Source organism: Euleptes europaea, chromosome 8 (assembly GCF_029931775.1).
Source record: "Euleptes europaea isolate rEulEur1 chromosome 8, rEulEur1.hap1, whole genome shotgun sequence".
Taxonomy (NCBI): Eukaryota; Metazoa; Chordata; class Lepidosauria; order Squamata; family Sphaerodactylidae; genus Euleptes; species Euleptes europaea.
The window spans coordinates 78710917-78726631 of NC_079319.1; the positions used below are offsets into that span (position 1 = coordinate 78710917).

The window sequence follows — 15715 nt, forward strand, 5'->3', positions numbered from 1 at the left end:
AAAACCATGTGAGACAGTCGCTTTAATAAGGAGGGGTTTCCATAATATGGTAAATGGCGACAATTGTACTGAATATACTTGGACACAGAAACCAATTTTTTTTTGCTTCCCCATTCCCCATTCCTCTTCCCACTTCCCTTTTTATTCTGTATCCCAAAAACTTAATAAAAACTTATAAAAAAATTGAGGGGTTTTGAGCCAGACAGAGTATAAATGTTGGCTGTAGCTCCGAAACTCACAGACCAAAGTCCTGTCTGGAAACAAAATTCTACTACCTTTCCTGAATGGACCCCAAGCAACCTGATATGGGCCTTTCCCACATACTCTTTTTGCTCATCTCGAAGTTCCTGTTTCTTTGGTGTTTTTTTAAAGTTCTGCACATGTTTTACTCTCTCTAGTGGTCGATTCACTATAGCAAAAGATTAAATCTAATTTATTTCCCTGCTGATTTAAGCAGCAGATATTTCCTCTTGATAAAATCAGATGTGATATTAAATGGACCACTAGAGGGAGCAAAACACGTGTGGAACTTTTAAAAAACACCAATGAAACAGGAACTTGGAGACAAAGAAGAGAATGTGGAAAAGCCCATGGCATATATCTGGCGGATGAAACTTCACATGTAGGGAGCACCACCAAGAAGGAGTGCAGCTGACCTATCAGCCAAGGCTAATAAAAAGCAGTCCTGGTCACAGCCTCCACCCGCGGAATCTCAAAGCATTATTTATAAATGTTGTCTCACTGAAGCAATCATTTTTCGAACATTGGCATGTAATGTTATAACACACTGTTGCAATGTGGTAAGAAGGAGACCAGAATAAGCAGAACAGCATGTTCATTCTAACCATCTTTTGGTATTAATGCACATTTTGGGAAGCCTCTTGCCCCACCCTTCCTTTATAACTTAAAAATATCTTTGGTAAAGCATAATAATAAAACACTGGTTTACCATTGGAACTAAAACCATTAGACCATCTGTGGATCTGATAAGTGCATGGGAGGAACAGTGTCACACATAAGAATTTACTTGCTGGATGAGACAAAATAAAATTTAGTCCAGCATCTTGCCAGATTTTGTTGGTAGAAGCAGGTTGGGTCCCACCTTCTACTTCTCCTCTTCTTCGACAATTTGCAATGCCTGAAAACAGCTGGTGCTGAGGGTCTGCAGGATCCTCATGGATAAAAAGCAACAGGGGTCTTGGGACTGCAGTGAGGAAGGGGACTCACAGCAGTTCTCCTCACCTACTTCCATTGGCGGAATGTAGGTTGGAGGCAACTCTATGGAGGCAACTCTATGGGAACAAGCCTAAGCAGGTCTGTTCAGAAATGTCCCATTTTATTTATTACTCCCATTCTGCAGTCACACTCCACTGGCTGCCCATCAGTCTCGGGACTCAATGATTGGCTACCACATATAAAGCCCTTCATGGACTCGGACCCTATACCGCAAATAAGATAAATTCATTTTCAAAATTTATTTTTCACCTTTCTGCCCTCACAAGGGCCGCTATGGCAGCTAGCAAATTAAACTATACTTAATAAAATCACATTTTAAAAGCATTTAAAACCAACTCCCGTAAAAACACACATCATTAAAACAAAAACAGCTAAAATACACACAAATAAGCTGGCAACAGAAGTAGTTGCCAACCTCCAGGTACTAGCTGGAGATCTCCTGCTATTACAACTGATCTCCAGCCGATAGCGATCAGTTCCCCTGGAGAAAATGGTCACCTCGGCAATTGGACTCTGTGGCATTGAAGTCCCTCCCCAAACCCCGCCCTCCTCAGGCTCCGCCCCAAAAACCTCCCACCGGTGACGAAGAGGGACCTGGCAACCCTAATCAGAAGACAATGGTGGCAGACAGCAACAGAAGCGGACAGGTGTATCTCCCTGGGGAGAAAGTTCCAGAGTTTTTGGTGCTGCGACTGAGAAGGTCCTGCTTACTCTGAAGAAACCGTTCTTAGGACTGCAACCTCTGTCTCCAACAATGGCAGCTAGAGGCTTCCCAGGAAGTTCATATGCAGGACATGGTTGGTTAGATACAGAAATTCCATTTTTAGCAATCATGACTAATAGTGGTTGATAGACCTATCCTCCAAGATCCAAAAAAGTAGTATCACATAGGGAATGGACAGTAGCACTGAAAAGCCAATAGCTGCTACAACTGACAGACTGCAGCATTGTGATATTAGTACGAGACCAAGAACAATCTTTAATTTTCAAGATTAAAATAAAGCAAACAAGTTCCTGGTTTTTGAAGTTTCTTCCACCAATTTATTTTGTACAAGTAGCAAGCTTCATGCCTGCACAATAAATAAATTTATCATTTTGTGCCTGCACAGCACCCAGAAATACACAATCTAAACTTGGTTCTGTCAGAACAAATTTGAGAGTATCAGCACTGCCCACTTGTGTTTCTAACATTCAAGAAAAGTCAGTAGAGCACCTATATATTCACTACCACCCAATATCAAATCTCCCACACATCTTACCTCCTGAGGTTCTTGATATTGTGAGGTTAACAAGAGAAATGCTCTTTGCGCTTGAAAAGCTGCACGAACCATTTCCGCCTGATTAAAAAAGAAAAAAGAGAACAAGTGGAATGATGAATATTTAAATTTACTATCCCTTGGCCATATCCAGGCATTTTATAAGTGAAAGTGAAACTATTGTAATATGCTTCGATTTGCAAATCCACATTTTCTACTAGCCTCCCTTTTAAAAATATAGATTTAACATCAAAACAGATTAAACAGGCAAAATATATTTATAAACAGAGAACTTTGTAGTTTAACTCGTTACTTAACTCATTATTACTTAGAAAGCCAACATGTTGTAGTACTTAAAGTGTCGGACTTGTATCTGGGAAACCCAAGTTCAAATCCCCCCTCTGCCACAGACGTTTGGTGGGTGACCTTGGGCCAGTCACACTCTCTCAGCATAACCTACTTTACAGGGTTGTTGTGAGCATAAAGTGGATAAGTGGAGAATGGTGTAAGCCACTTTGGGTCCCCATTGGGGAGAGAGAGGTAGTCCCCTGTGCAAGCACCAAGTCATTACTGACCCATGAGGTGACGTCACTTCACGATGTTTAGTAGGCAGACTATGTTTATGGGGTGGTTTGCCATGGCCTTCCCCAGACGTCTACACTTTACCCCCAGCAGCCTGGGTACACATTTTACAGACCTCGTAAGGTTGGAAGGCTGAGTCAACCTTGAGTCGGCTACCTGAAACTGACTTCTGTCAGGATTGAACTCAGGTCGTTAGCAGAGCTTTGACTGCAGTACTGCAGCTTACCACTCTGCGCCACGGGGCTCTGTGTCTCTAATATATATAATGGAAGTAAAATACACAGATTAAAAGTGAAACAAAAGATCAAAAGTCAGTTTTAAAACCAATATATACATCAATAAAAAGGGTTTAGGTTAGAGGTGCAAATTAGGGGTAGGGCAAGACAAATACAATAGCAGCAATTCGCCAAAATTCTGCTGCAACAGGGCTCCCATTTGCTGAGACTAGTAAGCACAGTGGCCCAGGAAGTTTTTATAGGCATCAGCAAGTATCATCTGATCCATCCTGGCCTATTGCTGCAAAGAAATTACTTGGCTGATATGGCAGGTTGTTCACAGGAAGACATTCCTCAGGCCACCAGTTCAAGAATTGCTGCAAGCTCAAATCCAGACACCATGATAGTTCCAGGTTCAGAAGCAGTACTGAGTATTCACAAGCTACTTACCTGATCCAGATGTAATGAATTACAAGGCTGGTTTAGTCAAATGTCAATAAACCCATGATAGCAACAGATTTAGAGCCCCGTGGTACAGAGTGGTAAAGCTGCAGTACTGCAGTCCAAGCTCTGCTCACGACCTGAGTTCAATCCCGATGGAAGTCGGTAGCAGGTAGCTGGCTCAAGGTTGACTCAGCCTTCCATCCTTCCAAGGTCGGTAAAATGAGTACCCAGCTTGCTGGGGGTAAAAGGAAGATGACTGGGGAAGGCACTGGCAAACCACCCCATAAACAAAGTCTGCCTAGGAAACATCAAGATGTGACGTCGCCCCATGGGTCAGGAATGACCCGGTGCTTGCACAGGGGACCTTTACCTTTAGTAACAGATTTAGACAAATTTAGTTCTGAGTATGACCCTCTCGCAGCCTACCATGGTTCACAATGAACGTCATGGACTACTCTGAGGATTTATGAGCGAAAACTTATGAAGCCCCCTTCTGCAACAGAAATAACAGCTTGCAATAATAACTTGCGTTGCAACAGTCTAATGAAGGGTCAGTCTTCTAGTGCTTTTAAAAGAGAAATCTGAAGAGTCCTTGTACAAGAAATAATGCTTCTCCTTTTAAAGTATGTTTCAATTTTCAACACCCTGTTAAAAATTAAGAAGCTGCTTTTCCACAGGCTTGCATTGCTAGAAGCTCCACAGATGAAGCAGCAGAAAGAATAAAGCTTTGATGAATTATGAGTGAGGGGGAAAAATGAGGCAGCTGCAGAGACAGCATTATGCTCTGCTGCAGAATAACAGGTATACTATTCCACAGTCTTGGGGTCGGGGGGCTTTTTAATATGGTAGGATTTGTTTTCTCACACTACCTTCTCTACCTGCCATGATTTCAGTTTGAAATAGGGACGACAAGACTTAATGTATACAGCAGCTCATTTTTTAAAAAACAGTAAGAAATGGAAAGATTGTACATAGCTACCTTCTTGCTTTATTTTTGTTCCTATCCGTGAGTTTAATTGTAAATAGTCTTGTATTTATTTGTACAAAACCAATAAAAAAGTATTTTGAATAAGTAAATAATTATTGGAATTCAATCACCAGGATCTTTATGTTGCAGAGCTCTGATTTATGTTTAGTCAGGATAGGATACGGATTCTGTTGACTTATTACTCAATTTTATGGGCCCCCATTTTCCCTCCATTGGGAACAATGGAGGATGGATGGGGGCACCCTCTTTGGGGGCCCATAAAATTGGACACCCCCTGACCCAATCTTTACCAAATTTTGGGGTTCTTTTAAGGAGTGTCACCAGCAGTTATGCTGAAAATTTGCTGCCTCTACCTTAAGAAACTGCCCCAAGAGCCCTGGAAAGATTCCCCATAGGCTATAATGGAGCCATTTTAAAAAAAATTATATTTTTTGGATTACTGAAAAAAAACCAACCATATTGGTATGAGAATTTGGGGATTTTCAGGAATCCCAAAAAAATTCAGGTCCAATATATTCAAATCCGAACTTCCCAAAAAAAACATTTTTTGCACATCCGGGGGTGGGGGGGCAGCCTTTCTTACTCATGCCAAAGAACCCGTGACAACAGGAACTTGTTAACCCTGATCACACCAATGTTCCAGCTTCCACTTTTGGAAAACCTGATTTGCGCATTTTAATAATTTAGATAAGGAGTTTTTATGGACCTTTGCACGGGGGATCAAGATGCAGAAAACCTTGGCTGGCAGAGCTCATTCTCTGGCATATTTGTTGGCACTGAACTTTGCGCAACTGTTTATATTATAGCAAAGGAAAGTGTATTATAAATTTTATGTTACATCTGGAGCACTATTTTAATTAGAATATTAAATCTGTTCATGTTACTACTGCCTTACATTTGTTGTTACAGGCTGTGTGCGAGATGAAGTGCTCCAGTTCTAGGATGAGTGGAGGGGCAGAAATGTCTGGTTTGCTTGTGGGATACCCAGGTTCAAATCCCCACTAAACTATGAAAATCATTGGGCAAGACATTATTTCAGTCCAATGTATCTCACAGTGCTGTTGTAAATCTAAGACACCACTGCAGGTTCTTTGAAGGTAATAACAAATTAATAAATTTATGGGAATGTTAATCACCTGAATTTACTTCTGAGTAACTCAATGGGCTCAGTGACAATAGTTCATAAGTGTGCGCTCAGGCTTGGATGAGCACATCTGTCACTTTAAACTGAAGAGTCACCAAGGTGTGCAGGGATTTCACTGGACCTCCCTGAAAATCTGACAGTTGTATAATATTTCTAACTACACTTTTGTAAGGAATTTATTTTGGGGGGAGGGAGGAGTTACACTGGAGGAAGCAGCACACTGCAGAACATGTTGAGAAGATTCATACTGGCACAATGTGCAAGGAAGTACAAAACAGAAAGAACTCTTGTTTTCTTCCTCCCCATCTGGTCTCACTAAACGTCAAGTAAGGGAGTCTAACTTAATGCATTTCATCCTCCCTACTAGAGCGTTCCTAATATATTGAACCAGCAGTGATGGAGCATTAGTTTGCCTGTCTGATATAACTAGTAGACAGGAACAGCTACGGTAGAGGCACACAATTGTTTCTTTTGTAAAGGCAAAACTGTAATGTTTTACTTGGATTATACAATTCATACTTTTCAAATATATGAGCGTAAATCAAATGGATCAACTTCTTTCCCATTCAAAAGTAGATTAGTTTAAGCACCATTTGCTCGATGCTTTAGAATGATCTCCTCTTTGTTTTTGAAGCCACTTTTTGTATGGTATTATTCTGTTCTGAGGGTTTTCAAATGACATTTTTGTCTCATTATTTTCCCTCTCATTGTGCACATTTCTATAATAGAAACTCCTCTCTCTAATGCTTACTTCAAAACACTAGAAAATGCTCCTCATAAAAGAGCAGATACAAGTCCTTTCTCATTGGGGACAATGACATTGTGTTCTGACTCAATTGTTATCACTATGGCCCGAGAACCACCCTACACGGGCCTTTGGATGTAGCCAGACCAACTCGGGGGCATGGGCCTTTGGTTGTTTGTGCAAGCATAATGCTGTGCTAATCATGACGAAGTCAAAGAATGGATCTTACGGTCTGTGAGGAAATAAAGGATGGCAGTATTTTCTGGCATATGTTTGAAAGCAGAGTAGTTTCAAGATGGCAGATATTCATTATCTACTAAAATCTAAGTTCAAGAACTCAGCCAGATTGGACTTTTGAAGAATTCCCCCCCCCCCCACTAATCAAATCCTTTAAAAAAATCTACCATGGACTTGTGCTCCACAAGACAATGCAAAATTGACAGTCCAAATTATGTATAATAAAACAATCTTACTTTGCCATATTTATACTCCAACACATTTTATGCCCATACTAAAACTCATAAGATTCAGTCACTAAAAACAAAACCACAAGGAAGTAAAGCAACTCAGTCACCATTAAGTACCAGTCCAACTGACCTCATAGTATGAGTTAACTAAACAACATCCATCAATTAATGAATCAAAGCTTTTATAATCACTATAATTTGTGGTAGCAGTTTTCCTCTTTTTAACAAAAATATGAACCCCAGCATTTTTGGGAAGGCCTCCACAAACTGCTTCATATTTATCCCCATGTTCATTTATACTTTGCTCCATGACCAATTACAATACAGAAATCCACTCATATCCCTTTACATAATATAATGTTTTCCTTTAAGTGCTCTGGCAGATTGCAATCCCAAACAGTCAGGTATGTGAAGGTTTTCTAGGCAACAGGTGCTTTCTGAAACAAAATATAACCTCCTTTTTAGCTCTCTATGAGAACAAGGCAGCAGCTGCAATCATAATGCCCAAGACACATGGTCTATAAGACATGTGGAAGAAAAACATTCATTGTCTGACTTGTTAAGGTAAAGGGCAGATGTCGGAGCCAGCACCAAGTTCCATAAGGCTACCGTCGTCTCTGTTTCATGATGCTGATTTAGACACTAAGCTCTCAGACAAATTTAACAAGGAGCAAATACGTTCAGCAAGACACCTGGAAGCTATCAAGAGATGCATCTATTATAAATCATTCATTTCTTATAATGAGTATGCATTATCTGTATTTAAATGATTCTATTTATGTTTCATCTGACTAAATCCACTTTACCATTAACCTGTAATGAACTCATGCTGCCATACATTTATATTGCAAGACTTCAAATGCCTAATAAAGTTTATTTTATTTTATTGCAAGCCTTCTTCATCTATTTCAATGTTTAAAACAAACATGCTCCATTTCCCTTTCTAGTGCTAAATATCTGTAACTGTACATAACAAGTCAGGTCTTTTCTTGTAAAAGTCATTCAAAGTCATCTGCTAGCAGAACGGCATTTCCACTTGCGTAAGAGCTGGAGGCCAATTTTCACTTGTTCCAGTGCAGACTCCCACACATAAAATGCCTCCTACCATCCTTGCGAGTTCCCCTACCCCAGGGACAACATTTCAGGGAGTGAAGTTGGGCTGCAGCAGGAAGGGGGAGGTGTTTAAGCTCCATTCTGCATTCAGTCCTTGTGATTCAACCCAATATTTCTAGAGAAGTTTTCAAAAGATTCTCCACTCTTGTAGAAATAACCTGTAAGTTGTTCCAGTGCTACATGTTAAACTGTAGGTAAGGAAGCCACAAATCACAGCTACTTAGCTAAATATGTAGCTTCCTGTCCAGATGACACAATAATGTGCTTGGAGGTTTTGGAAAGCACATCGAGGAAGGGGAAAGGATGAGCAGAGCACAATTAGAGCATGACATTGTGTTTTTTACGGGGAGAGGTGCTATCAAGTCACATCTGACTTATGGCGACACCCAGGGCCATAACTAGGGGGGCAAGGGGGACAGCTGCCTGCCCTCCCCGTCGCATGGAGAGGGGCAGAAGAACTGCCTCTCCTACAGGAGCCTCTGGGCCAGGTAGGAGTCCTGCCGCCCTCTCTGCATGCAACAGAAATGGTGGCTGCCCCCTACCACCCCCCCAGTGACTGCCCTGGCAACCCCTCTGGTGGAGTTTTCAAGACAAGAGTGCTATAAAGGTGGTTTGCCATTGCCTACTTCTGCGTCAAGACCCTGCTATTCCTTGGAGGTCTCCCATCCAAATACTTGCCAGGGTCGACCCTGCTTAGCTTCTGAGATCTGATGAGATCAGGCGAGCCTCAACTGACACTGTGTAGATGCTTAAAAAAAAAAAGCACTCCAGTTCAGGTACCAAAGTAGAGACAAATCTTTACATGGAAGAAGCCAAAAAGACAGGAATCCAGGGTGGTTGGGCTACAACATCACCCCCCTCCAACCTGTAAAACGAAGTATCATTAGGTATTTTGCTGTCTTCTAGAATAAGGCAGAACAGCATTAAACTAAAGTGAAATTCTTGATATATATGAAAGCAAGCTACATTCACTGAAACAGATATTAATATTCATAGTTCCAGAGCATATGCCTCAATTATGTTCTTGTCAAATTAATCTCCTTATGTTTGGGAATTTTCACTTTTGCACCCCCCTCCCCATTTTAAGGGGGTAAATAATTGACCAATAGTACCTTTTTTCCCTATCAACATTCTTAACTCCTGCCATCTCAAACAAATAATTCACAAGCTAGACACTTTATTATTCACATATACAGCTTTGAGTTTCCCTTCTTATTATGGGACAGTTTCATATAATGTGCTAAATGAGCCAGTACAATCTCCAATCATACTGTCATTTATTGCAGTGTAATTTTTGAGAGATTCTAAGATGGAAAAAGCCCTGATCTGGATGGCCCAAGCTAGCCTGATCTCATCAGATCTCAGAAGCTAAGCAGGGTCAGCGGTGGTCGGTATCTGGATGGATCCAATACCCAGAAAGTCCAGTGCTGCTATGCAGAGGCAAGTAATGGCAAACCACCTCTGTTAATCTCTTGTCTTGAAAACCCTACTGTGTTGCCATAAATTGGCTGTGACCTGACAGCACTTTCCACCACCAAATGGAAAAAAAAGGTGTGTCCTGCTGCTGTACTGCTTAAATTTCAATACTAGTTGCTGCTTTTTTATGTTCACGTTCAATACTTATGCTTTGTTCATATTCTGCTGTGTTTCAGATTTCTTAATCCCAGTCCTATTACAGTGTTTATTATATGTCATCCTATGGATTGCATTGACTTACACTGTATAATCTTCTTTGAGTCTCAGTAAACAGAGTGACTATAAATAATGTAAATAAAATTTAAAGAATAAAAAATAAAAATGAACATATCTCAGGATAGTTTGTAGGATAAGTGGTGTGTGAAGGAGGGAGACATAAACAGCGAGAGCCTGTGTGATTATCATATCTGCAAGACTGCCTCTCCCCTATGCTCTGCCACAACACCTGCGTTATCAGAGAAGGAACTTCTCCAGGTGGCAACATGCAAATAGTCAAAACCAACAATAGCCCACACACGTGCCTTTTCCGTTGTGGCCCCCACCTTGTGGAATGGCCTGCCTGAGGAGGTCAGGAAGGCTCCCACTCTCCTGGCCTTCTGCAAACTATGAATGAATGAATTATTCAAGAGGGCTTTTCCAAGCAAGAATAGGATCGTAGTGTACAAAATGATTCACAAAGTTATTTGGAGAAACTATTAGGGACTGTGCTCTATAGTAATGTGTAAGGTTTGCTGTATGTAGGATCCTACAACGTGTATCACTGAATGTGTAATGTTAATACTTATACTTCAGTTCTATCTTCAGATTTCTGGTTGGTTCTACAACCCTACTCCTATTGCACTATTCATTGAATCTTCCGTCTTGTTGATTGTACTGACTCATTCTGTGTAACCCACCTTAAGTACTAGTGAGAAAGGTGGACTATAAATGTAAGTAAATAACTAAATGACACCTGGGTTCAAACCACCCCTCCATTGTGAAGCTCACTGGCTGACCTTGGGCCAGTCGCTGCCCCTCAGCCTAACAGTGCATTCCTAAGGAGAGTTACTCTAGTCTAAGCCCAATGAAATGAATGGGCTTAGACTGGAGTAACTCTCCTTAGGAATGCACTGTAACTTATCTCACTGGGATGTTGTGAGGATATAATAAAGAGGGGCCAACTATATGAGCCACCTAACCTTCATGGAAAAGGGTGGGGGGAAATCAAATATACTCAAGAAAGATGTGAATTACAGGGACTATATTGTATTTACCCTGGGTTTGGTTAAAAGCAACCTGCCAGTATGAAATAAATGTTCAATAATTATAACAGAAGTGTATCTTACAGCTACTAAAACAATGGAAGAAAAACTGAGACTTTAGACCATATTAATATTAGTTATTATCATTATTTATTTGATTTATACCCTGCCCTTTCCTGGCAAAGCCAGGCTCAGGGCAGGCACCAGGCAGACCCATAGCCAGTATAACCTGTAGTTAGGCCTTTGGTCATTACACAGCACAGAGAAATACTTACATGTATCTTGACATCACCATCAAGGATCTTACTGTTCCTTAGAAACTCAGCTACACTGCCATTCAGGATTCTGTCAAAAGCTTCAACATATGGTCCTACTCCTGTGAGAGAAAACAGAACTGGCTGATAAAAGCTTATCTGTTTTGAATGCCTTAGCTGGCAATGCAAGACGAGAATGCAGAAATGCAACAATATTCTGTACCACAGAATTTGTGCCACAGAATCAATATGGCAAAATCAGTTATACGCTCAGCATATATATAAAACGGTTGGCTGGCACAATAATATCTACTATACATTATGCATTTATCTTAAAGCAAACATATTGGCACAATCGCATTCTATCCAGAGGAAGATATGGAGATATGGATCAGAGGAAACTCCTGGCAGACCTCGGGGACTTTTTTGTCCATCATTTTGCTGACAAAATCATTTGCATCCAGTTTGAGTTTGAGTTAGACACCATTCTGGATGCAGTACAAGTGCAAGATGTTCCTAGAAAACCATCTGGTCACGTGTGCACGGATATATTTCACTTACTGCAGCCTGAAGATGTGACCAGAATGTTTGGAGAGGTGCAGTGAACTACTTGTCAGCTCAATCCTTGCTGCCTTGGTTGATAATATCTAATGGGGGCAAGGAGAAGTGACTGGTTGGTTCCAAGAGATGAAAGTGCGTATCCTGTTTCTCTGGTTTGAGAAAGATCAGAGAAAAGCAGAGGAACCCTGAGAAGTGCACAAATACCCCAGAATGCCACGTGGAAGCAGGAAAAAGCCAATTTCCCAACAGCATTGAGCCCAGTGCAGATAATCAATGTTGAAATGGCCCATGAGGAGAGGGCTCAGATAGATGGCCAGATGCCCCTTTCTGCTTCTGTCCAATAAAATCAACTGAAGCAGCTTTGGAGGGCAGATTCCTGAGCAGCCACAAGCTACCCATAACTACCTGCAGTTTGGAGAAGGGCTACTAAACTTAACCAGGCTGTTTAGAGTGAATTAAAGATGATAAACAACTGACATAAAAACAGAAGTTACAGAAAAACATGAAAGAGACACAGGAAATAAAAGGAAAACAACAAAAATCTGAAACTCATGATGAGAACCGTAACCCTTCTGATCTCTGTGCATGTTTCTAGGCACAAACTTATTTTGCCCTTTGTCTCAACCAGGACCAAGTCTAGCAGATCTCCAAAAAGCTTGCCCCCTTGGTACAGGAACCCCATTAGTATGGATTTTGAATGTGGGTCTGCCTGCCACAGATTCTGTGCCCATCTAGCCACAGATTCTGTGGCCATGGTTTGCACCACAAAGGACATGGTGTCCAGAGTAGAGTCAGCTAAGAAGGTCACAGCCTTCAAGACCCGGGCTACCACTTGTAAGGCTTTCTTATTCTCACCTGGAATAAGTTGTTTTAGCTTGTGTGTCCACTCAATGGCAGCTCTAGAAATTAGGGCAGAAGTAATGGAGGTGCTCACCGCAAGGGCGGAGGCTTTGTGGTACTTTTTGCAGGCAAGCTCTGCCTTTCTGTCCAGTGAGTCTCTAATCATCCCTAGGCCATCTTGGGAGACCAGAGCAGATGAGTGTAGTGCTGCTACTGGAGCGTCCACTAGGGGGACTTGCAGCATCTGAGAGATGTTACTAGCCAAGGAGTGAAACTTTTTAGTAACTGCTGGAAACTGTCTACTGGCCATAGGTTTCCCCCCATTCAGCCTTCAGTAGATTAAGGAAATACTCTGGAACCGGAATCTCTTGAGATGGGGCAGCATGCCTATGAAGAAATTCCTTAGACCCATTAAGCTTGCCTATAGCTTGAGCGTCAGCATCCTCTGATAAACCAAGGGCGGCTAGAGACTTGGAAAGGAGAGATTGAAAATCCTCCTGCATAAACAGCCTAGTCTGTTTTTCCTCAGTCATTGGGGTCTCCTCATCAGAAGAAAATTCCCCTTCCTCTCTATCCTCATCACCTGAGGGGGCACTTTTGGGGCTGCTTTAGTGAGCTATCTGTTCCTTTCGCAGCTTTAATAGCTTAGCTTACGATTGCTATCTCCTTCCTGGGTTGTGGCTGCAAAGAATCGGGCGGGAATTGAGAACTGCTCATGGAGGGAGCTGGGGAAGGAAGCTGAAGCGTCTGAAGTCACTCTGCAAAAGTGCTCCTTATGAGTTCAGCCAGGTCTGTTCTCAAAAGGGAAAGACACCCCCTTGGCCAGGAAACCATAGGGGACATTACATTACCGACCGCTGCTTCCCAAACAACAGTCTGAGGAGTGGGCTGAGCTGTTTAGGGCCTTGCAACCCAACAGGTGGGGTTTGTGATACACCTGAGAATCTTCCCCCATGTTTGAAGACCACTGATCTAAACAATAAAACTAAAAAAGCTATCAAACTGCACACCTTCAGGACTCTATCATACCCCTCCTTCTCTAACATGTCAGCTGTCTACCAAAACAAAACAGATATCCAGTGACATTTCAAAGGCTAACATTTATTCCAATGTGAGCTTTCATAAGTCAGAGCTCACTTTCTCAGATGCGATGAAGAGAAAATCATTTTCTTCATATTTATCAAGAAAGTTACAGAAGGGGAGGGAAGAAGGGAAGAGTTCAGGGCAGAGAGAGACCTGGTGTCAGCTGTGATTCTATGTGTAACAGACTGTGGAATTATCATGCTTTCTCCCAGCCGTCCTGCTTCTGGGTCTTCTTCCAGCTCAGCATTCTAGTCCTCAGCCTGTTTATCAGGTTTCCTTCCAATCAACAGCACATAGCCTGTCCATGTGCATTTTCCATATCAGCCCAAAACATATTGTTTGTTGATAATTTATTGGCAGGATGGAGGTGGGTGAATATCATTCAGATTCACTTAAGGAAAAAATGGCAACCATCACATGGCATTTAAAGTTCTCAGCTTTCCAAATTAAAAAATCCTGAATCGTACCTCCATCAACTCCATTGACAGTTCCACATTCCATTCCAGCAACCTTGTGCGAATTTGACAACAATGACTCAAGCTTAACCACAGCATTTTCCAGCCTCTCCATCAAAGCCTGTGCCTCTGCCATTCTGAAAAACTAAATAAACACACAAATATTATTTGCTGTTTCATTTCAAGTACAGAATTCAGAGAAATGTGGAACCGTATTATCTAGATCAATTTTTCTTTGAGTTTAAACAGTATGTGATTTCCATATAGTTGATATGTTACCATCAAAACTATATTTTTGTTAAGTACATCAGATTCCAAATACAAAATTTTACAGTAAATGCACATTTGTTAGTATTTGATCTCTGTTAGATATAAAACATAAGAACAATTAAAATACCCAACCCTGGCTACATTCCAAAACTATTTCACAGGTTCCACACATTTCATGTTGTTCACTTAAGGTTGTGAACGCTTTATCTTGCTAAGTGACTTAAAGGATATGCACATGTTATTTTCTAATAAACATCTTTGCTAAAGGTGTAAATCCCTAAGAACTATCAAACAGCTAGGACTACAGTGCATACAGTTCTAGTATTCACAATGCTTCATGCAACTAATTCTTAAAGACCACCCTGTAAACTTACATTATTATCTCAAATATTACAGATACTGAGCTGCGCCAAATGAACATCAGGGTGAACTAACAGGACTGGATTTTAACTAGCTCTAAAGTTCACAGTCTGTATGTTATAACACCAATCGAAGCCAAAATGAATTCCCAAATAAACAGAAGTCGAGTGGAACTCAAAAGACCAATATGTTTTTTATTCCAGTATAAGCATTTGTGGACTAGAGCCTATTTCTTCAGTTGCAATTAGTGGATCTTCACTATGCAGACATTTACATAGGAGGATGGGGAAAAAACCTAGCAGGATCAGGGGACATAAAATACAGGAAGCGGAGTTAGGGCTATTAACCTCCAGGTTAGGCCTGGAGTTCTCCCAGAAGTATAACTGATCTCCACACTACCATTCACCAGCTATGCTAAACTAGCTAGAGCATTTCCCAGTTTCTTTCTTGACTTCTGAAGTCCATATACCAAGATTTCTGGACAGCTGCTTCATTGAAATTACTCTTCCACATGTGGCACTGCTGTTTCAGGAATACAGAGCTACCATCATTCTTTTGATGTGATGGTAGCTCACTCTTCTTCACCAATCTTGCTAGTCTGGCAGATGTTAGAATGGCATCCTTCCCTGCATATGTAATTTTCAGGTGGTAAGCATTCCCCTTTACAACATCAACCACCTGCATTTAAATGCAATGCCTTCTGATATTGAAAAACAGGCAAAACACATTTTACAAATGTAATTTGACGTCCACTATTATTAAATTTGCTAGTTCAAACCAATATATGAAATGTGGACCCTTTTAGCCAGAGACTAAGGGGGCATTCAGAGATTACAACAAACTGACATTAAGCCCACATCTGCACAAACCTGGCAGATTCGATCCTCCCTCCCTTCTCATGCAGAGAATCCCAGTTACAAACAAACTCCAGTCACCTGGAATATGGATGCAGGCATGAGATTTAACCAGGGTTAGTTTCCCCCCT

The 15715-nt window shown here is 41.2% G+C and overlaps 1 protein-coding gene across 1 annotated transcript in view; it reads right to left on the minus strand.

The window, feature by feature from the left end:
- CAP2 (cyclase associated actin cytoskeleton regulatory protein 2) overlaps positions 1-14240 on the minus strand; it is a 40162-nt gene extending 25922 nt beyond the window's left edge. The window contains exons 1-3 of the mRNA XM_056854805.1: positions 14113-14240; positions 11183-11283; positions 2496-2573 (exon numbers count right to left, since the gene is read on the minus strand). Coding sequence (XP_056710783.1) covers positions 2496-2573; positions 11183-11283; positions 14113-14236 — 303 coding nt within the window. The 5' untranslated portion in view covers positions 14237-14240. The remainder of the gene's footprint in view (positions 1-2495; positions 2574-11182; positions 11284-14112) is intronic.
- Between the last annotated feature and the right edge of the window lie 1475 nt (positions 14241-15715).